This window comes from Lithobates pipiens, unplaced genomic scaffold (assembly GCF_037356315.1).
Source record: "Lithobates pipiens isolate NorthernLeopardFrog02 unplaced genomic scaffold, aLitPip1_a1.2 Scaffold_16, whole genome shotgun sequence".
In the NCBI taxonomy this organism is placed as follows: domain Eukaryota; kingdom Metazoa; phylum Chordata; class Amphibia; order Anura; family Ranidae; genus Lithobates; species Lithobates pipiens.
In genome coordinates this window covers 367,109,512-367,136,203 of record NW_027507748.1, presented here as the reverse complement: position 1 = coordinate 367,136,203, position 26,692 = coordinate 367,109,512, and the positions used below count along the sequence as shown (strand labels likewise).

General features: G+C 44.1%; 1 protein-coding gene and 1 long non-coding RNA gene across 5 annotated transcripts in view; one reads left to right on the top strand and one right to left on the bottom strand.

Moving 5' to 3' along the window:
* Positions 1 to 26,692, top strand: part of LOC143982936 (CYFIP-related Rac1 interactor A-like) — a 97,547-nt gene that overhangs the window by 32,947 nt on the left and 37,908 nt on the right. For 2 of the 4 annotated variants that reach the window (XM_077482086.1, XM_077482085.1), the window contains exon 3: positions 22,857 to 22,936. The exons of the other annotated variants lie outside the window; for them this stretch is intronic. In XM_077482086.1, coding sequence (XP_077338212.1) covers positions 22,864 to 22,936 — 73 coding nt within the window. In that variant the 5' untranslated portion in view covers positions 22,857 to 22,863. The remainder of the gene's footprint in view (positions 1 to 22,856; positions 22,937 to 26,692) is intronic. 4 annotated transcript variants of the gene reach the window in all.
* LOC143982939 (uncharacterized) lies at positions 24,102 to 25,183 on the bottom strand. Its single transcript, XR_013274544.1, has 2 exons — positions 24,846 to 25,183; positions 24,102 to 24,645 (listed from the first exon to the last, which is right to left on the bottom strand). It is a non-coding gene; the product is annotated as an uncharacterized LOC143982939 (long non-coding RNA).

Sequence of the window (26,692 nt, the reverse complement as noted above, 5' to 3'; positions counted from 1 at the left end):
GAAGTCTCAGACATAAATCTGGTTCTGGTAACTGTGTAACAATTGAAGGATATTAACTGTAAAATAAAGACATTTTTTAGGGGGCAGTCTTACTTTGATAGCAGAATGTGTTCATTATACATTAAGTCACTATTATATGCAGTCATATATTAAATCACTTAATTCATTATAAACTTATATGAGATAATATCCCTTCTGTATTGCATAACAAGTGCAATAGTAATACAAATAATAATATTGGCTACATTTTCTGAGAGAAAGCCTCCTATACTACCCTTAAACCCAGAAGTGAAGTCATTCTGATGCAAGGTTTACTACACCAGTGACTTTCCCTAATTACAGTCTCGGCTCACATGACCTGAGCACATGAGCCTTATCAGATCCCTCCACTGAGTGGGCGAAATTACAAATGATTAGCTTCCTGTTGACATGGGAATATGCAAAGAGAACCTGTCTGGGTCAAGCACGTTGATGGGGGTGAAATCATTATTCAATCCTAAAATTATGTGTAGCACCTTCCCTTTAAAGTTGAAGCTTGGTATAGCACTATAAAAGCGGTCCCTCCAGTAATTGAATTTCTCCCAGTCAACAAGCCCCCCCCCCCCCAATTATATCTCAGAAATCGTAAGTAATGATCACCTTCTAAAACTTTCTCACAGATAAAAAGTTCCTATGTATCTGTGTTGGGCACTTCCCTTAGGTACTTTTTGTGCTTCTTCAACCTTAATTTTATTGGTTATGTAAAGAAAACCTCCCCTTTCCCCATTTCCCATTACTATTTTATAATCATTTCTAAATTTCCCATTTTAAATATTTTGTACTTTTGTCATTTTTTATCCATCTATCAATTACTATAAAATGTTCTTCTAAAAGGTATCTTGATAATATGCAATTGCTTTGCACATACTCACTTGTCTGAATTATTCTACAGTATTTATTTATTTCAGTTACTTATATAGTGCTATCAATTTAAGCAGCACTTTATATATGTGTTGTACATTCACATCAGTCCCTGTCCTCAAGGAGCTTACAATCTAAGGACCCTAACTCACATTCATATACATACTAGGGCCAATTTAGACAGGAGCCAATTAACCCACCAGCTTGTCTTTGGAGAGTGGGAGGAAACCGGAGTACCCGGAGGAAACCTACGCAGATGCAGGGAGGACATGCAAACTCCAGACAGGTAGTGTCATGGTAGGGATTCCAAGCAGCGACCCTTTTACTGCTAGGCGAAAGTGCTAACCGCTACACAACTGTGCAGTATTGTGTTTCAATATCCAAAATGCACAATATGTAAAAAAAAAACATTTTACAAATATAATTTTTTTAACACATTAAACAAATTGAACCTTTTTAGAAGTGACAGTAACTAATATGAATTAGATTATTTAATTAAATAAGATTTAACTTCTAAAGAATAGCCATATATTGACAGGTAGTATTCTACCAGTGGTCAGCAGCCAAAAGACTATAAGCTCTTGCTCTAATACAGCCATTGTTGAATTGTGTAATTTGTATACCTTCTTGCAGTGTGAGAGTGATACCTAAACTCCCAGTCTCCTTGCTAATGCTCTATGTATGTCACTGGAATGCCCACACGATCGGAAATTCCACGCAAAAGTCCGATGTGAGGTTTTGGTCGGAAATTGCGACCGTGTGTAGGCTCCATTGGACTTTTCCTTGGCGGAATTCCTGCCAGCAAAAGATTGAGAGCAGGCTCTCTATTTTTCCGAGGGAAAAATTTCCGATCAGAAACTCAGATCGTCTGTAGCAATTCCGACGCACAAAATTCCTATTCATGCTCCGAAACAATTCGGCGCATGCTCGGAAGCATTGAACTTAATTTTGTCGGCTTGTCGTAGTGTTGTACCTCACCGCGTTGTTGACGGTTGAAGGTTCAGAGAACTTTTGTGTGACCATGTGTATGCAAGCCAAGCATGAGCGGAATTCCATCAGAAAAAACATCCAAGATAGAAAGCTATCACTCACATTTCATGGTTGTAAAGAAAGACTATTAATGTATACTGAAGTCTGTCTGTATGATTTTGACTATCACTTAGCTCTTATGCTCTTATGCTTATTTCCCTAAGCTCAAAATGTGCTGAGATATAATTAGCTTACACATAAAAAAAAGAAAGTACAATTTGAATTACTTTTTACATGTACATGTCTATAAAATGATGGTTTACAACATTTTTATTATTTATATAAAATTGTTATTGAACAAAAAAAATGAATGCATCATGCATCCACTCCATTTGCAAAGCATGCCTGCCTGTTTGTTGTCTACCTGTGTATAAAAGACTAAGCCTGAATGTACCTTTTCTGCTTAGAGTGAGGGAGAATGTTTGTCTCCTCTCAAAGTCATTCAGTTGTGTGTAAAAATCAAATCTATATACTCTTTATAATAAGAAAAAATAGGTGTATGATAAATCCCTACATGTTCCCTTTAAAGAGGAAATACGCTGTATCTGAGCACCACAAACCAAAACCGCTATTCAATTAATTTTTAATATGCAAAGCAAACTCCCCCATCCATCTGTGTCTCTATGTTTTATTTTGCTGAAAAATCACTTATGCCGTGTACACACGACCGTATTTTCCAGCAGAAAATTTCAGACGGAATAATTTCATCATATTCTGATCATGTGTGGGCTTCAGCGGACTTTTTTTTTAAAAAAAAGTCTGATGGACCTACAAACAGAACATGTTTTAAATCTTTCCGACTGAATCAATACCTATTGGGAAAAACGTTCGTCTGTATGCTAGTCCGACAGACCAAATACGATGCAAGAGCAGCTATTGGCTATTTTGCTATTGAACTTCCTTTTCTAGTCCCGTTGTACGTCATCGCATTCGAAGTGAACGGGCTTTGTGGTGATCGTGTGTAGGCTAGCCCGTTCGGTCGGAACACTGTCAGAAAGACCGTCAGAGTTTATTCTGACGGAAAGTCCGGTCGTGTGCACGAGGCATTAGAAAAACACCACCCTAGCATTTCTGGCAGTCGCCATCTTGATAAGGGCAGTTAATTCATGTAGTATTTACTTCCTGGAATTCATCTGCCCTTAGTTCAGGCATGCAGGCTGGAGGGTGTGCTTAGCTGAGAAAACCCTTCCTCCTCTCCTCAAGACTCCTGGGTTGTATGACATAATTTCCCTAGGCATGAAAACTTGGAAGTAACTAAAGAAATGTAAAAAAAATGTTTAGAACATGTAAGTATAATTATATCTTCCTATGTTTTTACTAAGGCTAGCAGCATAAGGATTACAAATAGTCCATGTTGATGGAGAGATTGAAGTTCCATTTTAAGTAATCTTTGGAATTTGGAGCTGGTTGGGATCTGTTTCTCTATTTTATTGCCTGTCCATTCAATTAATCCCTGGTTGTTTAGTCTTCGGGTAGCTGTTTATTTTCATACCACGGCACCAGTGTCACCAGCCTGGTTAACAGTTACAGAAACATGACATTATATTATCAAGTGTTGATAAAAATAATCACCGTTTTGGATTTAATCTGCTGAGACCACTTTCTGCATTAAGAATACAATTCTGGGAAGTGATCATATGATTTAGGTTTTAATTGATTTTATTAGACTGTCAACTTTTGTACCATCTCACTTCTCATACCCACAGTGGTTGTCTTAGCCTTCTGAATCAATTGACCTCATCAGCTTCTCAAGTCCCATCAAAACTCACAGATCTTCCTTCAGTAACTATCAAGAACATTTCAAATATAATTGGATCTTAGTTCATCCAGTCTGTTATGTTGTGCAGATATGCACAACCACCATACAGGTTTCAGTTACTGCATTTCACCAATTTGGTGGGCTGTATGATTTGAACAATCTAAACCCAGGCCCCATTTTTCCACCCTTTCATAATTAGCTTTTTTAAGCCTATTTGATATCTAGTTTACCAAATTATCACTAATATTAGTCATTTAAGAGAAATTGTATAGATTTCCCATCCCGTGTGTTCCCATTAGCTCATGTAAAAATAAATTAAAAAAAAGAAGAAGTAGAAAGCACAGCAACATTCTGAGTTTCAAAGCCGCATTCTTGAAGAGGAAATCTTAAAGACCAGAGTTCAGTGACTCATCAGTCAGAAGCATTTCCCATTTAGAAAAAAAACATAGATTAAGAAAAGGATTGGAGGCGATAGAATGTGAACTGGATCAAATGATTCAAATTACTCCTTTTCTGAACCAAGTTTAACCTTGAGTATGTCTAAACTCAGACTTAGATAACTATTTTGATTATTTGACCCAAGTTATGGCTGATCAATGCGATGCAAACGAATTGATTGTTTATACACATGTTCAATTTACTTAGTAAATACTCATACCCGACCCAAGCTGAAACCTCACAGGAAGGCAGCCCTAATAATCCATAAGGCCCCATGCACGCTGGTTTCTGAAGCCCTAAAATTCAGGAGAATTTTGATGCTGAATGCTGTTGAACGTGCCTAAACGATAAGCGTGTTTAGCACTTCTTCATTTATTTCAATTGCCAGAATAAATAAAAATTCTGCCCAATTAAATAAATAAAGTCCAAACTCCAAACACTGATAAACTCTGCTAAACCTTGTTAGCTCGCCTAAACCGGTTTGAAAAAATGCAGCTTAGGTGAGTTTATAATGCTGATTTTCTCCTGTCAGGATAAAATAAACAAGAAACCACATCCGCATAAAAAAACATTCACATGTAGTCAAAATATATAAGTAAGCTTCCAACCACGTTACAGCTATGTCATAGTTAACCAAGCAAATATACAATTCCGTAACAACAGTACAAAAGATCTTACATTAGCACTAGACACATAATAACCCTTTATATTAGTACCGAGAACTTTATATGGTATTGAAAGATGTGGAAGCACCAACTCCTCTGAAAATATACAAAAACACCCCATCCTCAACAGTTACGCGAATACAGTAAGTCTATCTGCCTTGCCACAGCTAAAGACATTATACACCGCTATAGCGATTGGGCTATCTACTTCACAGACAATTAGAAGACTAAAGAATACCCCCAGCCATGTACAGATGATACATTCTATATCACAGTGAAGTTAGCAACACTGTAGCAACCTATAGGAGGCCAGTGAAAAGGGAGCTAGGCCTGGTATTGCTTACCATGGCTCCCAAAGTTTATAGAATTTGTTAGGTGTGCCCCTATTACGGTATATTTGTTGTTCTTTCAAGAGGGTGTCATTAACCTGGAGACGCCATTCCTCGTTTGTGTAAGGCCTAGGAGATAGCCACCTCAAAACCAATAATTTTGCATGCACAACTCAAAATTTTAGATTTCCCCATCACTTTCAGTCCCGATGACAGTAGTCACCAGGACAAATAGACATCCCTAGAGACATCCCATAGAGTAAACATCCCTAGTAGGAACACAGATAACATGACAAGCTCTAACCCTTCACAGCTCCAAAGCCAAAATGAAAGGCTTTACACATGCATTAAACATACGGAGTATGCGTTGAACTACAGTGAAGACAACGCAAACTCAAGATACCTCCTACAAAAGAATGAAAATAGCTTGGTTCAGCTGCTTGTGAGTGTTTTCAGCTCCATATGGTGGACTGGTTGAGTAGACAATTACATTGCATGTCATTCTCCCACGGACCCAAGTTAGTACAGCATTTTAAACTGCACTGTCTATTTAATTTTTTCGGTGATTTTGCCACTATAGTATACTAGCTTGGCACTGGTTGTGTATTCATTTTCTTGTGTATGACTGATCTAGCACACATTATTGAAGCCATAAACACACTAACTGCTATGACATTGACACATATACTTTTGTAAAAATGACATTCAAGTAAAATACTTTAAAACAATGAGCTTTGCATACAACAGCACAGAATGATTATAATAATGTGTGGAGGTTTTTATGATAATTAAGGTTTTGTTATTATTCACTACTGAGTCTTAAAATGTTTGTCTTTTCTGAGTACATCTGGCAAATCGTATACAAGGCATCTTGCCAGGCATGTAACATTTAGCTCTAACAATACAATTGCTGTTCCAGAATCTATTGGAAATTAATCTGGAACAATGTGTGAACATTGTATATTTAATGTACATTATCATTCCATTATGGTTTCAACCACAGCAGTATGTATTATCCCAGAGAACAGTTATTTGCAAGATTAGTTGAACATATACCACTTGTTTTAGGGGAAATCACATATTGTTTTCACTGTTGTCATAGGCGTGCGCACGAGGTGTACCTGGGCACACCTTAATCACCCTGTGTGTGTTAGTGGAGACACTATTTGATAGCTGTTCAGTCCCGCCCACCCCCAACATCACATCTGAGTTTTGACAGCTGGTCTCTGCAAGCAGTTACATTACTTGACAGTTTCACACACTGAGTGGCTCTTGCAAGCCTCGCTATCTGCTCAATGTGAAACTCCCCCTGTCCTCTATCAGTGCCAATCGCTGCTGCCTCAGTGCCAATCAGTGCCCATCAGTGCTGCCTATAAGTGCCAATCAGTGCCAACCAATGCCACATATCAGTGCCAATCAGTGCCCATCAGTGCTGCCTAAGGGTGCTGCCTATCAGTGCCCATCAGTGCTGCCTATCAGTGCCAATCAGTGATTCCAATCAGTGCCACCTATCAGTGGCCATCAGCGCTGCCTAATAGTGCTGCCAATCACTGCTGCCAATCAGTGTTGCCTATCAATGCCAATCAGTGCTGCCTATCAGTGGCAGTCAGTGCTGCCTATCAGTGCCAAACAGTGCTTCCAATCAGTGCCATCTACCCATGCCAATCAGTGCTTACAATCAGTGCCACCTATCAGTGCCCATCAGCACTGCCTATCAGTCCCGATCAGTGCCCATCAGTGCTGCCAACCAGTGTCGTTTATCAGTGCCAATCAGTACCCATTAGTGCTGCCTATCAGTGCCAATCAGTACCCATCAGTGCTGCCTATCGGTGCCCCCTATCATTACCCATCTGTGCTGCCAATTAGTGCCAATCAGTGCTTCCAATCAGTGCCACCTATCAGTGCCTATCAGCGCTGCTTAATAGTGCCGCCTAACAGTGCTGCCAATCAGTGTTGCCTATAAATGCCAATCAGTGCCATCTATCCGCGCAAATCAGTGCCATCTATCCATGACAATCAGTGCCCATCTGTGCTGCTAATCAGTGCCCATCTGTGCTGCCAATCAGTGCCGCCTATCAGTGCCAGTCAGTGATGCCTATCAGTGCCAATCAGTGCTTCCAATCAGTGCCACCTATCAGTGCCAATCAATGCTGCCTATCAGTGCTTACAATCAGTGCCACCTATCAGTGCCAATCAGTGCCCGTTATTGCTGCCTATCAGTTCCCATCAGCACTGCCTATCAGTGCCCATCAGTGCTGCCAACAAGTGTTGCTTATCAGTGCCAATCAGTGCCCATCAGTACTGCCTAAGGGTGCTGCCAATCAATTCCCATCTGTGCTGCCAATCAGTGCCCATCAGTGGTGCCTATCAATGCCCATCAGTGCCACCTATCAGTGCCCATCAGTGCTGCTTATCAGTGCCCATCAGTGCTGTCAATTAGTGCCCATCAGTGCTGCCAATCAGTGGCACTAAATGCTGCTAATCGGTGCGGCCTATCAGTGCCATTAGTGCTACCAATAAGTGCCAATCAGGGGCCATCAGTGCTGCCTATCAGTGCTGACAATTTGTACCAATCAGTGCAACCTATCAGTGCCACCAAGCAGTGCCTATCAGTGCCCATCAATGCTGCCAATCAGTGCTGCCAATCAGTGTCGATCAGTGCTGCCTATCAGTGCCAATCAGTGCTTCCAATCAGTGCTGCCTATCAGTTCCTCCTATCAGTGCTGCTAATCAGTGTTGCCTATCAGTGTCGACAATCAGTGCCCATCAGTGCTCACCTGTGCTGCCGATTAGTGCCCCCTATCAGTGCCAACCAATGCCACCTATCGGTGCCAGTCAGTGCTGCCTATCAGTGCTTCAGTGCCCATCAGTGCTGCCTATCGGTGCCGCCTATCAGTGCCCATCTGTGCTGCCAATCAGTGCTGCCTACCAATGCCCATCAGTGCCCCCTATCAGTGCACATCAGTTCTGACTGTCAGTGCCACCTATCAGTAGCAATCAGTGCAGCCTATCAGTGCCATTAGTGCTGCCAATCAGTGCCAATCAGGGCCCATCAGTGCTGCCTATGAGTGCCCATCAGTGCTGCCAATTAGTGTCCATCAGTGCTGCCAATAATTGCCACTAAATGCTGACAATCAGTGCCAATCAGTTCTGCCTATCAGTGCCACCTATAAGTGCCAATCAGTGCAGCCTATCAGTACCATTAGTGCTGCCAATCAGTGCCACCTATCAGTGCCGCCTATGAGTGCCAATTAGTGCCGCCTCTCAGTGTCAAAAAAGAAGTGTCAATCAACGCCCATCAGTGCTGCCAATCAGTGCCAATCAGTGCTGCCAACCAGTGCCGCCTATCAGGGGCATCAGTGCTGCCAATCAGTGGCCATCAGTGCTGCCAATCATTGGCGCCTATTAGTGCCAATCAGTGGTACCTATCAGCGCCCATGAATGCTGCCTTTCAATGCTGCCTATTAGTGTCCATCAGTGCTGCCAATCAGTGCACTGAGTGCAGAGGTAGGAAAACGAACTCAGCAGACAGGCACATTGTCCATGGCAGGCTGGCCTGGTTGGTCTCAACTGAAATCTGTGAATGTTTATTAATGCCACATGCCAATCTTTAGTATAATAGGTAATCACCACACTACTATTTACAACAACCTACTAGGGGTAAAAGTGTCAGTAAAAGGTTTGCTGCTAAGCACTGTTATGTGTTCCCACACCACAAAAAAAGTGCACTGCTAACTTATTGATCGATAACTTAACAATAATGGTGGAACCCTCCAATGTATGGAAATCTCAGTAGATTTCAATATTATAACAATACCGGTCTCTGTGATATGTAACTTCACATATAATACACATCAAAATGAAAAAAAGACATAACACATGAAACTCAGTAGGGATAGTGGAAACCCCTCCTACAGATATTTGCCATACAGATTAACGTCAAGTGCAATAATTCCAGTGATGTGCGATTTCACATGTAATACACATCAAAATGAGAATAAGACAAACGTTTTTTTTTTAACTTGGCAGGGATGGTGGAAACCCATCTACAGATAATTGCAATACAAAATAACTTCAAGTGCAACAACTTTTTAGTTGGGTGGTTCACACCGTTATAGCATTTTGGAATTTTTATTTTTTAGATTGTTACCCTTAATTCTGTATGTTTTAGTTACTATTATAATGTGAATTTTTGCACTTGAGGTTAATTTTCCACCAGGTTAATATAATGTAAATATATACAGTATCTCACAAAAGTGAGTACACCTCTCACATGTTTATAAATATTTTATTCTATCTTTTCATGTGACAACACTGAAGAAATTATACTTTGCTACAATGTAAAGCAGTGAGTGTACAGCTTGTATAACAGTGTAAATTTGGTGTCCCCTCAAAATAACTCAACACACAGCCATTAATGTCTAAACCGTTGGCAACAAAAGTGAGTACACCCCTAAGTCAAAATGTCCAAATTGGGCCCAAAGTGTCAATATTTTATGTGGCCACTATTATTTTCCAGCACTGCCTTAACCCTCTTGGGCATGGAGTTCACCAGAGCTTCACAGGTTGCCACTGGACTCCTCTTCCACTCCTCCATGACGACACATCAGACACTTTTGGCTCTATTTTGGGACTTTTCACATTTATACAGCAATCGATGCGATTAAAAATGCACTGATTACTGTGTAAATGTGACTGGCAGTAAAGGGGTTAACCAGGAGGGCACGCTGCAGGGGTTAAGTGTGTCCTAGGGAGTGATTCTAACTGTGGGGGGAGGGGCTGTGTGTGACACAACACTGATCACCGCTCCCGATTACAGGGAGCTGTGATCAGTGACAGTGTCACTAGGCAGAATGGGGAAATTCTTGTTTACATCAGCATTTCCCCATTCTTCCCCTCCTTCCGACGATCGCGGGTATCCCCGTGGACTCATGGAGCTTGCAGCGGGCACGCGCACCTGTTATCCAAGTCTCGCAAAATTACGTACAATAACGTGATTTCGCGCAGCGGAGCTAACCTGCCGCAGTAGAACTACGGAGGCTGGTCCGCAAACGGTTAATGTCTAAACCGCTGGTAAAAAAGTGAGTACACCCCTGAGTGAAAATGTCCAAATTTGGCCCAATTAGCCATTTTCCCTCCCCGTGTCATTTGACTCGTTAATATTACAAGGTCTCAGGTGTGAATGGTAGCAGGTGTGTTAAATTTGGTGTTACCGCTCTCACTTTCTCATACTGGTCACTGGAAGTTCAATATGGCACCTCATGGCAAAGAACTCTCTGAGTATCTGAAAAAAAGAATTGTTGCTCTACATAAAGATGGCCTAGGCTATAAGAAGATTGCCAAGACCCTGAAACTGAGCTGCAGTATAGTGGCCAAGACCATACAGCAGTTTAACAGGACAAGTTCCACTCAGAATAGGCCTCGCCATGGTCGACCAAAGAAGTTGAGTGCATGTGCTCAGCGTCCTATCCAGAGCTTGTCTTTGGGAAAGGTTGAAGGGGTGGGGGGTCAGCCTGTCAGTGCTCAGACTATATGCTACACACTGCATCAAATTGATCTGCATGGCTGTCATCCCAGAAGGAAGCCTCTTCTAAAGATCATGCACAAGAAAATCAACAAACAGTTTGCTGAAGACAAGCAGACTAAGGACATGGATTACTGGAACCATGTCCTGTGGTCTAGTGATGGCCGAACGGTTCGCCCGGCGGTCGTTTCGCGGCGAATTTCCGACTTTCGCCGTCCGCGGGTTCGAACGCCTTTTTCCGTCGTTCGCCCCGGCGGACTTACGTGTTTAATGTATACAAGAACTTTAACCTTTCGTGACACGTTTATCATGTGTTACAGGACAACCAATTGAGACATGACAGCTCATGGACACTTGGACATTCCCCCTAACCTATAAATACACCCGATCCGGTGGCCATTTTACATTCTTTCTTCTGTCACTGTAGGGAAAGGATCCTGTGTGGAGTAGGGACAGAGAAAACGCTAGCTATTTGGTACACAAAAGTTCTTTTCAGGACTGGTATAGGTGTTAGGTCAGCAGCCTGAGTTTCTTTTGTCAGTTTAGATAAAGGGACAGAGCGCTGTATGCTGCTATTTTAGGGACAGCTCAGCCAGATTAGTCTTTCTTCATCATCATCATCATCATCATCATTAGCTGTTACTATCAGGTCCACAAAAGAGCTGTTCCAGCTAATCGTTCCAGCCTACTCTTTTTTGCCAATTTGTATAGGGACAGGCAGGAAGCAGTGTGTCAGGCAGTGAGGATAATTTTAAAGACTTGCTGTTACTATTAGTTCCACAAAGGTTCTTTTCAGGACTGGTATCAGTGGTACGGTAATAGGCTTGTACACGTATAATATTCTTTCTTCCAAATATAGAAAGAATATTATACTTGACTGCTGCCCTTCTGCTGCAGTCTGCTAATCATTCACAACTCACTTGTTCCACAAAGCTCTTTATCAGGACTGGTAACTTGGTCTGTCTAGGGTGCTACGGTACATAGGCTTGGGTGCGGTACAGTCTGCTGTTCTGTAAGGACCGCTATCGGTCCACAATACATAGGGTTGCCGTGCACTACTGCTGACCGCTGCCCTATACTGCAGCAGTCCTTCATTGGTATAGGGACTGACGTACAGTCTGCTAATCACTAACACACAACCTGCTTGGTCCACAAAAGTTCTTATAAGGACTGGTAACTTGGTATAGGGTGCTACGGTACATAGGCCTGAGTGCGTTACAGTCTGCTGTTCTGTAAGGACCGCTATCGGTCCACAATACATAGGGTTGCCGTGCACTACTGCTGACCGCTGCCCTATACTGCAGCAGTCCTTCAGCGGTATAGGGACTGACGCACAGTCTGCTAAACACTAACACACAACCTGCTTGGTCCACAAAAGTTTTTATAAGGACTGGTAACTTGGTATAGGGTGCTACGGTACATAGGCCTGAGTGCAGTACAGTCTGCTGTTCTGTAAGGACCGCTATCGGTCCACAATACATAGGGTTGCCGTGCACTACTGCTGACCGCTGCCCTATACTGCAGCAGTCCTTCATTGGTATAGGGACTGACGTACAGTCTGCTAATCACTAACACACAACCTGCTTGGTCCACAAAAGTTCTTATAAGGACTGGTAACTTGGTATAGGGTGCTACGGTACATAGGCCTGAGTGCGTTACAGTCTGCTGTTCTGTAAGGACCGCTATCGGTCCACAATACATAGGGTTGACGTGCACCACTGCTGACCGCTGCCCTATACTGCAGCAGTCCTTCAGCGGTATAGGGACTGACGTACAGTCTGCTAAACACTAATACACAACCTGCTTGGTCCACAAAAGTTCTTATAAGGACTGGTAACTTGGTATAGGGTGCTACGGTACATAGGCTTGAGTGCGGTACAGTCTGCTGTTCTGTAAGGACCGCTATCGGTCCACAATAGATAGGGTTGACGTGCACCACTGCTGACCGCTGCCCTATACTGCAGCAGTCCTTCAGCGGTATAGGGACTGACGCACAGTCTGCTAAACACTAACACACAACCTGCTTGGTCCACAAAAGTTTTTATAAGGACTGGTAACTTGGTATAGGGTGCTACGGTACATAGGCCTGAGTGCGTTACAGTCTGCTGTTCTGTAAGGACCGCTATCGGTCCACAATACATAGGGTTGCCGTGCACTACTGCTGACCGCTGCCCTATACTGCAGCAGTCCTTCATTGGTATAGGGACTGACGTACAGTCTGCTAATCACTAACACACAACCTGCTTGGTCCACAAAAGTTCTTATAAGGACTGGTAACTTGGTATAGGGTGCTACGGTACATAGGCCTGAGTGCGTTACAGTCTGCTGTTCTGTAAGGACCGCTATCGGTCCACAATACATAGGGTTGACGTGCACCACTGCTGACCGCTGCCCTATACTGCAGCAGTCCTTCAGCGGTATAGGGACTGACGTACAGTCTGCTAAACACTAATACACAACCTGCTTGGTCCACAAAAGTTCTTATAAGGACTGGTAACTTGGTATAGGGTGCTACGGTACATAGGCTTGAGTGCGGTACAGTCTGCTGTTCTGTAAGGACCGCTATCGGTCCACAATACATAGGGTTGCCGTGCACTACTGCTGACCGCTGCCCTATACTGCAGCAGTCCTTCATTGGTATAGGGACTGACGTACAGTCTGCTAATCACTAACACACAACCTGCTTGTTCCACAAAAGTTCTTATAAGGACTGGTAACTTGGTATAGGGTGCTACGGTACATAGGCTTGAGTGCGGTACAGTCTGCTGTTCTGTAAGGACCGCTATCGGTCCACAATAGATAGGGTTGACGTGCACCACTGCTGACCGCTGCCCTATACTGCAGCAGTCCTTCAGCGGTATAGGGACTGACGTACAGTCTGCTAAACACTAATACACAACCTGCTTGGTCCACAAAAGTTCTTATAAGGACTGGTAACTTGGTATAGGGTGCTACGGTACATAGGCTTGAGTGCGGTACAGTCTGCTGTTCTGTAAGGACCGCTATCGGTCCACAATAGATAGGGTTGACGTGCACCACTGCTGACCGCTGCCCTATACTGCAGCAGTCCTTCAGCGGTATAGGGACTGACGTACAGTCTGCTAAACACTAATACACAACCTGCTTGGTCCACAAAAGTTCTTATAAGGACTGGTAACTTGGTATAGGGTGCTACGGTACATAGGCTTGAGTGCGGTACAGTCTGCTGTTCTGTAAGGACCGCTATCGGTCCACAATACATAGGGTTGCCGTGCACTACTGCTGACCGCTGCCCTATACTGCAGCAGTCCTTCATTGGTATAGGGACTGACGTACAGTCTGCTAATCACTAACACACAACCTGCTTGTTCCACAAAAGTTCTTATAAGGACTGGTAACTTGGTATAGGGTGCTACGGTACATAGGCTTGAGTGCGGTACAGTCTGCTGTTCTGTAAGGACCGCTATCGGTCCACAATAGATAGGGTTGACGTGCACCACTGCTGACCGCTGCCCTATACTGCAGCAGTCCTTCAGCGGTATAGGGACTGACGTACAGTCTGCTAAACACTAATACACAACCTGCTTGGTCCACAAAAGTTCTTATAAGGACTGGTAACTTGGTATAGGGTGCTACGGTACATAGGCTTGAGTGCGGTACAGTCTGCTGTTCTGTAAGGACCGCTATCGGTCCACAATAGATAGGGTTGACGTGCACCACTGCTGACCGCTGCCCTATACTGCAGCAGTCCTTCAGCGGTATAGGGACTGACGTACAGTCTGCTAAACACTAATACACAACCTGCTTGGTCCACAAAAGTTCTTATAAGGACTGGTAACTTGGTATAGGGTGCTACGGTACATAGGCTTGAGTGCGGTACAGTCTGCTGTTCTGTAAGGACCGCTATAGGTCCACAATAGATAGGGTTGACGTGCACCACTGCTGACCGCTCACCTATACTGCAGCAGTCCTTCAGCGGTATAGGGACTAAGAGTTTTGTCACAGGGTCATTTAAAAAATGACATGCAGAGGAAGAGGCAGGCCCTTCCGCAGGGGTGGTAGGGGTAGGGCAGGAGCAACAGGCTTGAGCCAAAGTGGGAAGTTGCAGAAGGTGCGTTCAATTACTTTAAAGGATGCACCAGACTTGGTTGAGTGGCTCGCTCAGCCTTACTCTTCTGCACCCTCCTCATCCTCTCGATCTGCACCCTCTTCTTCACTCTCTGCTATGTGCACCCCCAAAGACACTACCACCAACAACACGACCACCACCACCACCACCACATACCTTCCGCTTGAGTCACTGGAATTATTTTCCGATCCATATCAAGAGGACATTTCTGATGCGCAGCCACTCTTGGTATTGGATCAGGAAGAGGAGGTAGCAACAAGCGCTACTCAGCAGTCTGACGCCAGTACCCAGATCAGCCCAAGGAGGAGGTTGGTCCCCGGTGTTGCTGCCTACTCTACTTATAGCGGTGGGGAAGGTGACGTTGATGATGACGTGTCTAGTGATGTCACGTGGGTGCCCACAAGAGAGGAAGAGGAGGGGAGTTCAGAGGGAGATATGGACCAGCAGATAGGGAGGAGAAGCAGCAATGACTTACATTGCACAGCAGGGACAAAGCAGACTGCAAATGTATCAGGAGCGAGTCATCGACCATGTACGGTCACATCTGGCGCTCCCAGGACACCGGCACATGGCTCCGCAGTGTGGGCTTTTTTTAACGTGTCCGCTGCTGACAATAGCGTTGCCATCTGCAATCTTTGCAGTCAACGCGTTAGTCGCGGTAAGCCCAATACTCACCTAGGGACGACCGCCTTAAGAAGGCACATGAGCAGCCATCACCGAGCCCAGTGGGAGCAACGGAACACACAAAGCCACACTGCAGGCTCTCACCGTCCAGCCTCGTCTTCTACTTCTCCTTCTCCTCTCTCCTCACAATTGTCCTCCACTCCACCTTCCATCACGCCAAGCTCACATTTTTCTGCAAAAAGGCAGGCTTCCGTGGGCCTAATGTTTGAGCGTAAAAAAATGATGACGCCGGATAACCCTCTTGCCCAACGGTTGGCGGCTGGCTTGTCAGAACTCATAGCCCGCCAACTACTGCCATATAAACTGGTGGACTCGGAGGCCTTTCGCAAATTTGTGGCCATTGGAACACCACAATGGAAGGTCCCAGGAAGGAAGTATTTCTCAGAGAAGGGCATCCCAGAGCTATATGGCCATGTTCAGCGGCAAGTGAATGTATCTCTGGCACACAGTGTCGGTGCCAAGATACATCTGACCACAGACACGTGGTCTAGCAAACACGGGCAGGGAAGGTATATCAGTTTTACTGCCCACTGGGTGAACCTTCTGACGGCCGTCAAGCATGTAACCCGTGGCACCCGTGTAGATTTGGTTTTACCGCCACGGATTGCATGCAGGCCTGACTCTTCTTCTCCTCCTCCTACTCCATCCTCCTCCCTCTCCTCCTCAGCTGCCTCCTCCTTTTCCGCTGCTAGCGTCTCTTCCACTGCACCGCCCAAGCTCCCCAGAACCTATTCCACATGCCAGGTGAGACGTTGCCATGCCGTGCTGCGTCTGTTGTGCCTGGAAGCAAAGAGCCACACTGGCCCGGCACTCCTTTCAGCTTTGCGTTCACAGGCAGATGAGTGGCTAACACCGCTCAATTTGACAGTTGGTAAAGTGGTGTGTGACAACGGTGCCAATCTGCTTAGCGCATTGAAACAGGGCAAAATCACGCACGTGCCGTGCATGGCACACGTCTTAAACTTGGTCGTGCAGCGATTCCTTGTCAAATACCCTGGGGTCCAGGACATCTTGCGGCAGGCAAGGAAAATCTCGGCCCATTTCAGAAGATCTTACACGGCCATGGCTCGCCTTGCTGACATTCAGCGGCGACACCATCTGCCGGTCAGACGTCTTATTTGCGATTGCCCGACGCGATGGAACTCAACCTTCTATATGCTTGATAGGCTGCTCCAGCAGAAACGTGCAGTTAACGTCTACCTGTATGAACTCTGCGAAAGAAACGGTTCTGGGGAGCTGGGTTTTTTTTCACCGCGCCAGTGGCTGCTCATGCGCGACACATGCAGACTTCTGCGGCCATTTGAGGAGATCACCAAACTGGTCAGTCGCAGCCATGGCGCCATCAGTGACATGGTACCTTATGCCTTCTTTCTGGAGCGTGCATTGCGTCGTGTCATTGATCAGGCTGTGGAGGAGCAGGAGCGGGAAGATGAGGAAGTCGCAATGCTGGATGAATTCCCAGGGGGGGCTACTCTATCTGAGACAAGTCAACAACAGGAGTCTGATGAGGAGTCAGAGGAGGATGGTGCCGGGGCGGATGAGCAGGAGCAAGAAGAGCATGCTTTAAACCTTTCTGGGATCCCTGTTGTGCGAGGATGGGGAGAGGAGAATGAAGAGGACGACATTATCCTGGATGATGAGCAGGAGCCAGGCCACCACACCGCTTCCACTTTAGTGCAAATGGGGGCCTTCATGCTCCAGTGTTTTAATAGGGACCCCCGTATAAAAAGCATGAGGGTCAAGGACCAGTACTGGGTGGCAACGTACTTAGACCCCCGGTACAAACACAAAATGGCGGAAATGTTACCGCCGTCGCAGAGGGCTGTCAGAATGCAGCACTTCCAGGCCTTGCTTCGAGAAATGCTGCATTCTGCTTTTGCGTGCGCTGGCAGAGGAGCAATTCCCACTCCCAGAGAAGGATTTGCGGGTACCAATCCAACAGCGCCTGCAAGAAGAGGCCGGTTTGAAGATGTGTTGGTGACTTCGGATATGAGGTCATTCTTTCAGCCGACCCATCGACAGGTGTCATCCGGATCCAGCATCAGGGAACGCCTAGACCGTCAGGTGTCCGACTACATTGGGTTAACGGCCGATGTGGACGCTCTGAGGAGTGATGAACCCCTAGACTACTGGGTGGGCAGGCTTGACCTCTGGCCAGAGCTTGCCCAATTTGCAATCGAACTGTTGGCTTGCCCCTCATCCAGTGTCCTGTCCGAAAGGACGTTCAGCGCAGCAGGGGGGATTGTGACCGATAAGCGTACTCGCCTAGCTCACCACAGTGTTAACTACCTCACATTTCTAAAAATGAATGAGGCATGGATCTCGGAGGAATTCAACACATGTGATCAGTAGACCATGTATATGTCTATAAACAATTTTTGGAATCAAGCACACAGACCTTCTTAATTCATTTGGCTCACTTCCCTGACCCAAAAAAGCACACCGTACTATATGCCCCTACCCTCCTCTTTGAAGAGGTTGAGCGGTGTCATATTTCTACTGGGGCTGCTTATTATGAGGGGTTCCCACCATCCCTGTGCTGTGCTGACTTCCTCCTGGGTGTTCTTATTATGAGGGGCTCCCACCATCCCTGTGCTGTGCTGACTTCCTCCTGGGGGTTCTTATTATGAGGGGATCACACCATCCCTGTGCTGTGCTGACTTCCTCCTGGGGCTGCTTACGGTGCTGCTGTCAGCGCTGTATGTCACGGAGCTGCTGTCAGCGCTGTATGTCACGGAGCTGCTGTCAGCGCTGTATGTCACGGAGCTGCTGTCAGCGCTGTATGTCACGGAGCTGCTGTCAGCGCTGTATGTCACGGAGCTGCTGTCAGCGCTGTATGTCACGGAGCTGCTGTCAGCGCTGTATGTCACGGAGCTGCTGTCAGCGCTGTATGTCACGGAGCTGCTGTCAGCGCTGTATGTCACGGAGCTGCTGTCAGCGCTGTATGTCACGGAGCTGCTGTCAGCGCTGTATGTCACGGAGCTGCTGTCAGCGCTGTATGTCACGGAGCTGCTGTCAGCGCTGTATGTCACGGTGCTGCTGTCAGCGCTGTATGTCACGGAGCTGCTGTCAGCGCTGTATGTCACGGAGCTGCTGTCAGTGCTGTATGTCACGGAGCTGCTGTCAGCGCTGTATGTCACGGAGCTGCTGTCAGCGCTGTATGTCACGGAGCTGCTGTCAGCGCTGTATGTCACGGTGCTGCTGTCAGCGCTGTATGTCACGGAGCTGCTGTCAGCGCTGTATGTCACGGAGCTGCTGTCAGCGCTGTATGTCACGGAGCTGCTGTCAGCGCTGTATGTCACGGAGCTGCTGTCAGCGCTGTATGTCACGGAGCTGCTGTCAGCGCTGTATGTCACGGTGCTGCTGTCAGCGCTGTATGTCACGGAGCTGCTGTCAGCGCTGTATGTCACGGAGCTGCTGTCAGTGCTGTATGTCACGGAGCTGCTGTCAGCGCTGTATGTCACGGAGCTGCTGTCAGCGCTGTATGTCACGGAGCTGCTGTCAGCGCTGTATGTCACGGTGCTGCTGTCAGCGCTGTATGTCACGGAGCTGCTGTCAGCGCTGTATGTCACGGAGCTGCTGTCAGCGCTGTATGTCACGGAGCTGCTGTCAGCGCTGTATGTCACGGAGCTGCTGTCAGCGCTGTATGTCACGGAGCTGCTGTCAGCGCTGTATGTCACGGTGCTGATGTCAGTGCTCTGTATTACGGTGCTGCTGTCAGTGCTCTGTATCTCCTGCACCCTCTTGTTTGCCTACCCTGGTCCCTGACCTTCCCTCTCCTCCATTGCCTTCATTAGCTCCATAGTCCTGAATTGTCAGAACAATTTCCCAAATAAAAAAAAAATGCTTGTAGTTATCGATCCCAAATTCACCTCATACATGTATTATGCTATTGTCCAGGTGGTGGGACTACGTGCTACCCCCTAATAATTACCCCGTGGCCGCAAATTCGACCTAAAGGTTTGCGAAATTCGCCTCCCATTGAAGTCAATGGAGCCCGCGGCGAACGGTCGTTTTCGCGAACGTTTGTGTCCGTTCGCGTTTCGCGTTCGCGAAACGTCCCGTCGGAAGTTCGTCCATCACTACTGTGGTCTAATGAGACCAAGATAAACTTATTTGGTTCAGATGTTGTCAAGCGTGTGTGGCGGCAACCAGGTGAGGAGTACAAAGACAAGTATGCCTTGCCTACAGTCAAGTATGGTGGTGGAAGTGTCATGGTCTGGGGCTGCATGAGTGCTTTTGGCACTGGGGAGCTACTGTTCATTGAGGGAACCATGAATGCCAACATGTACTGTGACATACTGGAGCAGAGCATGATCCCCTTCCTTTGGAGACTGGGCCGCAGGGCATTGATCCAACATGACACCGACCCTAAACACACCTTTAAAAAAACTACTGCCTTGCTAAAGAAGCTGAGGGTAAAGGTGATGGACTGGCCAAGCATGTCTCCGGACCTAAACCCTATTGAGCATCTGTGGGGCATCCTCAAACGGAAAGTTGGAGGAGTGTAAGGTCTCTAACATCCACCAGCTCTGTGATGTCATCATGGAGTGGAAGAGGATGGAGGGGTGGAAGAGGACTCCAGTGGCAACCTGCGAAGCTCTAGTGAACTCCATGCCCAAGAGGGTTTAGGCAGTGCTGGAAAATAATGGTGGCCATACAAAATGTTGACAATATGGGCCCAATTTGGACATTTTCACTTAGGGGGGTTTTTTGCCAGCGGTTTAGACATTAATGGCTGTGTGTTGAGTAATTTTGAGGGGGCAGCAGATTTACACTGTTATGCAATCTGTAAACTCACCACTTTATATTGTCGCAAAGTGCTGTTTCTTCAGTGTTGTCACATGAAAATATATATTAAAATATTTTAAAAAATGTGAAGGGTGTACTCACTTTTGTGAGATATTGTAGTACTTCCAAAGATGTGAAGTAGTTAATACAGAGCTGAATTCATTTGTGTCTTTTATGATGGCCTGGAGTTCAGCTTTACTGCCTTTAGGGTTGGAATTGATTTTTCCATTTTAGATATTATGAACCTACCAACAACAAATGATTCATTCTCATTATATAATTGCTGATAAAATATTTAATATACAGACAAGTATAATTTAAAATTAACTTTAGCCTGAATGCTACAGAATACACAGTATGTAACAAAAAGATCCCAGTGTTAAGGAAAACTTAAACATTGCTTTGTATCCCCAAGAACAGTTTGATGTAACTGTAGATAATATTTATTGGTAAGACAATAATATTTATATAGGAATAACCTGAGATTGAAATTAGTCTCATGTCAATGAGTGTTGTTTTTCTGCGTTTGATGTGCTTTTGGAACACACATCAAACGCAGGTCAGTAAAATACATTAATTGACATTAATTGAGCAGTACACATGACAGTTCAGAACCCTATATTTACTGACATCTATAAATTGTCACATGTAACATAATACATAAATAGCCATGAACCACATCTTTTCTTGTCCATAGCTTGACTAGCCTAATATATCCACTGATTTCTCTGTCCCAGCATGACATAAAATGTTTACACCTTCTTTGATAGAGGAATATGCACAAAACCTTTAGTCTTAGATGGTAGTTCATGTATAAATACCATACAAAACAAAGGTGGAATGTCTGCTATAGAGGCATAACCAATCCACAAGCATTGGGCCTTATCTTGTCTCATTAAAAACATTATCAGTTGTCTGTGATGGAAACTTCTCAGTACAGCTTGTACTTCTGGCATTGATCGCCATCAATACTTTCTGTACATGCCTCAGTCATGACTTTATCGGTATCAGGCATTGCTGACAGTACTACTGTAATTTCTGAGGTTTGCTGATGCACCTCTGTTATCTGTCATGGAGGAACAAAACGAACAGGTGAGTGTAGCTTCATATACGTATATCTCTTGGCACTCAGCACTTTGGAGACCTGCGCCTTTGGGTTCTCAGCCGATGCAATCGCTGTTTTGTGGAGCTAATGTCTGCCTATGGAACTTCCTTACATGGATCCATTATGCCTATAGCAGGAGATTAAAATACTGGAAACAAGTTTGGTACTGGAATAAGGACAGGAAATGCATCCCGTCAGTGGCTTTACACCCTAGGTGGAACCCATTGTGAATGAAATATTATGGCTGTCCATATACAGTTCGAATATCTGCCAGTTCAACAGGAACCAGTCAAGATTCGAACTATTAGTGGGCAGGCTGAATGTACAAGGTTGATCGATCAATCAACTTGGGTACAACCAGCCGGCCAGATTCACTTATGACTATCGCAAGCAGCTGCGGTAGCCACTAGCGGTAATCAGAAAGTTGCTTTTTCTAAATTTCTTTTGACCAGAAACAAGTATCCAGCAAGTGAAGTCAAAGAGAAATCAGAACTCCTAATCTGTATATGCATTTAGGATTAGTGATTCAACATGTACTGAAGTTAGAGGCTAAGTATAACAAGCAATAAGCTAGCCTTTAAGAAGGTAGCCTCACAGACTTCCTTCTGAGAAGGTTTGCTTTAAAGAGGAACTGAATTTTGTGCCCAAAAAAAGGCAGGCAGACTGCAAAGGGCTTTTCACCAGCTATGCCTTTTGTCTCTTAGCAATTTATAGTTTCCCCTTACTGACTTACTATAACCTTGTCCTGCACTGCATGGGGGTAGCCATCTTGGTAGAGACAGGGCTTTGCTTCCTAAACACAATAGTAGCATCACCAAATCTCACTATAAATCTTCTGAGATTAGTAGTCAGAGGTACAGTAAAAATAGGCCCCTTTCACATGGGCTTGTCTGTGTACGGACTCCGCTTTGCTCAGCAGGGATCGATCCGCCGATCCCCATTGAGTAGGTGGATGACAAGCCTGTCTCCGCTCACTGTGCACAGATGGACCTGTCAAAGCCCCGCTGTCCTCTATGGAGATCAAATGAAAACAGACTGCCTGTCCATTTTCATCTGATCCTATCTGATCAAAAATAGGGTTTCCATCCATCTGGATTTCACAGATAGGATCGGATCAGATATCAGCGGATATCAGCGGACATGTCCCTGCTGACATCCACTACTCCATAGGAGTGCATGGAGCGGCTGATCAGGCCCGCCTGAAAAACTGGCAGGCGGACCTGATCGGAAAGCCCGTGTGAAAGGGGTCTTACACATGAGCGTGTACAGGAGTGCCTAGGCCCCCGTACATTCCATGAAACGCACTGCTTTTTTTTTCAGGAGGAATTCCAGACAAAATGTAAATTTTTCAGTTTATTGCTTAGACACAGTTAATATTTCTAGAAGTTCTTTAGAATAGCATCAGTTCCATTTTAACAGTTGCTCAAAAATTAGCTAATGTGTTTTATGCTTTGAAGGCAGCACTTTCCCAAATAGAAGCATTTTCCCCCACCCATCATTCCCTCCTTTCTGTTTTTTTTACAGGTGTCAGATGGGGAACCTTCTAAAAGTCTTGTCTTATAGCGACCTAGAACAGTGTCCCACTTTTTTCCTTGACTTTGAACGTGAGATCACTTTAATTTTTCCATGTTTCTCTTTTTGTTTTCATTATACTTTTAAGTTGGTTTTGTTTTATCATTGATTACATGTTCAGTTGCAAATATTCATTTTGTTGAGTTTAGCTCCATCTAAATAGCATTCTATGTTTTAGAATATTATGATTTGGGATGTTAGTAGACCATGTTTTATTTTTTTCAAATTTCCCATGAAGTTGGTTTTACAGGTGGTGTAAATTAGAACAGCGGAGATCACTAACAGTGTCTGAAGTTAGCCATACATGGAGAATAATCATGATATAAAATTATTTTGGTGCAATCATGTGACAATCCCACTATTTGTGCAATATAAACTATTGCAGTCAAGAACCTCAGGAGACTATTTTATGAGAAAGAAAGTAAATTGTTAAAAATGTTTGGCCAGTTTGCTACTCTTTCTGCTAATAAAGCAGATTATTTATCATTTCTGTCCCCTGCTTATGTCTATGCATGCATTTACAACGCTTGGTGCTTGTGCTGGGAACATTGTGAATGCATGCAGTTATTGTTGCTTCCAGGAGCTTGGTGTCAGTTTTTTTTCCCCAAATAATGCATACTATTTCAGTTATTGTTACTGATGCTTTCATTATTATAAAAAATGGGTACCGTATGGCCAGCTTTAGTTACAATGGTCACATTATTTTTGGGATTGTATTTTAACAATGCAAACGAAGGAGAGTCTAATGAACCTCGTCTATAATCTTTAAAGAATAAGTGCACAATAACTGATTGAATTTACAGTAATGACCATAATTTTTCTCCTTTTTCCTGGGTTACTCAATGCCAGCAACCCTAAAATCAGAATTCTCTTTATATCATATGCTTTTACACACATGTCTTTCAGCATGAATGGAATGTGCTGAAAGAAGGCGGAAGATAGCAGATGCAAAGTTTTTCAGAGTTAGGAGAAAGAAGATATTGCAAGGGTGCCTTCAGATGTGCATAATTTGTGTTCATGCCAACCAATCTTAAAGCAGAACAAATTTTTTTTTTTGAGAAATCACTTTGAAAAACATCCCCCTAGCATTTCTACAGAAGCAAAGGGGACAGATTTAACATGGACTACTCCAGATAGATAACCATGTACCATCAGTGGAATCGCGGACTATCTTGATAACCAAAAAATTACGCAAAATAAAAATTACATATATTTTATTTCGAAAATTTCTTTAAAAAAATATTAGTTGATAACCAGCCATGTTGCAAATGTATACATTATAACACAAAAAGTTTTACAGTGAAATGGTACCCGGCCTCCTATGGAGGGGGGGGGGGAGCTAGGGATACAACAGCTTATGCCCAAGTTGGTGAAATTTCTCTACTAGTTTCGCAACGAAGTTGCTTCTTCTGGAGATTTCTTGGCGCATATCTAAAGTTGAATAAATATGTTTACAAAATTAGGATTATACAAGATTTATTACAATAGAACAGTTCATGACCTTGTAAAATTATGGAGTAATTTTACAAAAACTTATTATAATGGCACAGCTCACCACTGTGCTGTGGCACACCTTGATTTAGGGCAGATGGATCATGTAACATTTACTTGCTGGAATCCATCTGTACTCAGATTAGGCATGCAGGCAGGCATGCCGCTCCTTCCCTCCTTTGGATGAAAGAAAAAAATCTCCATGAAGTTTCCTGGGATATATGACATCATTTTGGCCTAGGCAAAAATCCTGGAAGCAAAAAAACAAGTAAATATAACATACCTTACTATCTATTTAGATTAATAAATAGACAGCAGTTTGTGGATTAAAAATTGTTAAAGTAGTTCCAAACTCAAAATGTTTTCTTTTTCCTTAATCCACTATATGCATTAAAGTTAAAAAAAACTCCCCACTACCTAATCTACCCAATCCCATCCTTAAACACTTACCTGCCTGAGTCACTGCTCCAGTGCTCTCTCAGTTGCAGCACTGCTGCTCTTGCTTCCTGGTCTCTCTCTCAATAGGCACTAGGAGCAGCGAGAAGGCAGCTGGGGCTTGGCTTGCTGGTTCTGTGTGTGTCTGTGGTTGCACACAGTCCGGTTCAGGAGTGCGCCCGCAGGGGTGCCCTCTTAGCACCTGGCTTGCTGAGGGAGCATCTGTACACAGAAGGAGCAGACAGCACCAGTGGGGGACTGATATAAAAGAGATAAGGAAATCTGTGCAAAATCATTGAGCAGAACAGGTAAATACTGCAGGTAAAATATGTATTGAACACGTCACCATTTTTCTAGGTAAATATATTTCTAAAGGTGCTATTGACATGCAATTTTCACCACATGTCAGTAACAATCTATGCAATCCATACATACAAAGAAACCAAAACAAATAAATTCAGAAATTAAGTTATGTGTAATAAAATGGAGAGGTTCAAAAGGCATGAAAAGCTAAGACACCAACTGAAATCTGTCGGGTAATTAGAATACAATCCTGCCCCACTTTTCAATGCAAATTAATATCAGCTAGTTTAGTCTCAACTGATGGCCTATAAAAAGTTGTCTCATTACCAAGATGTCACATTAGAAACATCTCATGATGGGTAAAAACAAAGAGCTCTCTCAAGACCTTTGCAACCTTATTGTAGCAAAACATACTAATTGCATTGGTTACAGAAGGAATTCTAAACTTCTGAATGTTCCAGTGAGCACTGTTGGGGCCATAATCCGGAAGTGGAAAGAACATAATTTCACCATAAACTGGCCACGACCAGATACTCCTCACAAGATTTCTGACAGAAGAGTGAAAAGAAGAAGTTGACCAAGAACCAGTTGTGGAGAGCTTCTGAAAGACCTGGATTAGCAGGTACAATTGTTTTAAAGAAAACAATTAGTAATGCAATCAACCACCATGGTCTGTATGCACGCTCACCACGCAACACACCATTTCTAAAGAAAAAGCATTGAAGCTTGTTTAAAGTTTGCTGCACAACATTTAGACAAGCCTGTGAAATACTGGAAGAATATAGTCTGGTCAGATGAGACCAAAATTGAACTGTTTGGATGCCACCATGTTTGGAGGTCAAATGGTACTGCACATCACCCCAAAAACACCCCAATATCAACAGTGAACTTTGGAGGGGGGAACATCATGGTGTGGGGTTGTTTATCAGCATTCAGTACTAGCAAACTTCATATCAGTGAAGGAAGGTTGTAAAAATGTACTAAGTCATTCTTGATAAAAATCTGCAGCCATCTACCAGGATGATGAAGATGAAGCAAGACAATGATCATAAACACAAAGCCAAGGAAACTCTCAATTGATTTCAAAGAAAGAAAATAAAGTTGCTAGAATGGCACAGCTAATCACTTGGCTTGAATCCATTAGAAAATCTATGGAACGGACTAAAGTTGAAACTTCATAGAAGAGGCCCACAGAACCTTCAAGATTTGAAGACTGTTTGTGTGGAAGAATGGGCCTAAATCACACCTGAGCAATGCTAGACATGTGCATTCGTTTTCGTCCGAATGCATTTTCGTCCGAATTTCAGCTATTTTCGTTTTCGTTTTGACAAACGATAACGAAAGCACAAAATCCGAAAAACGAAAGATCCAACATAAATAAATGCTTTATTTTCATTTTCATTGTTACAACAGTTCGATATAGAATAGGAGATTCGACATGACTCTGACAATAACAATCTGTCTATAGAACCTGTGGTCGAATGTGCTTAACCTTACCTCTATTAGTCCAAGATTATATAGAGAAAATATTCGACAGAGAAAAAAGATTTGACAGAGAG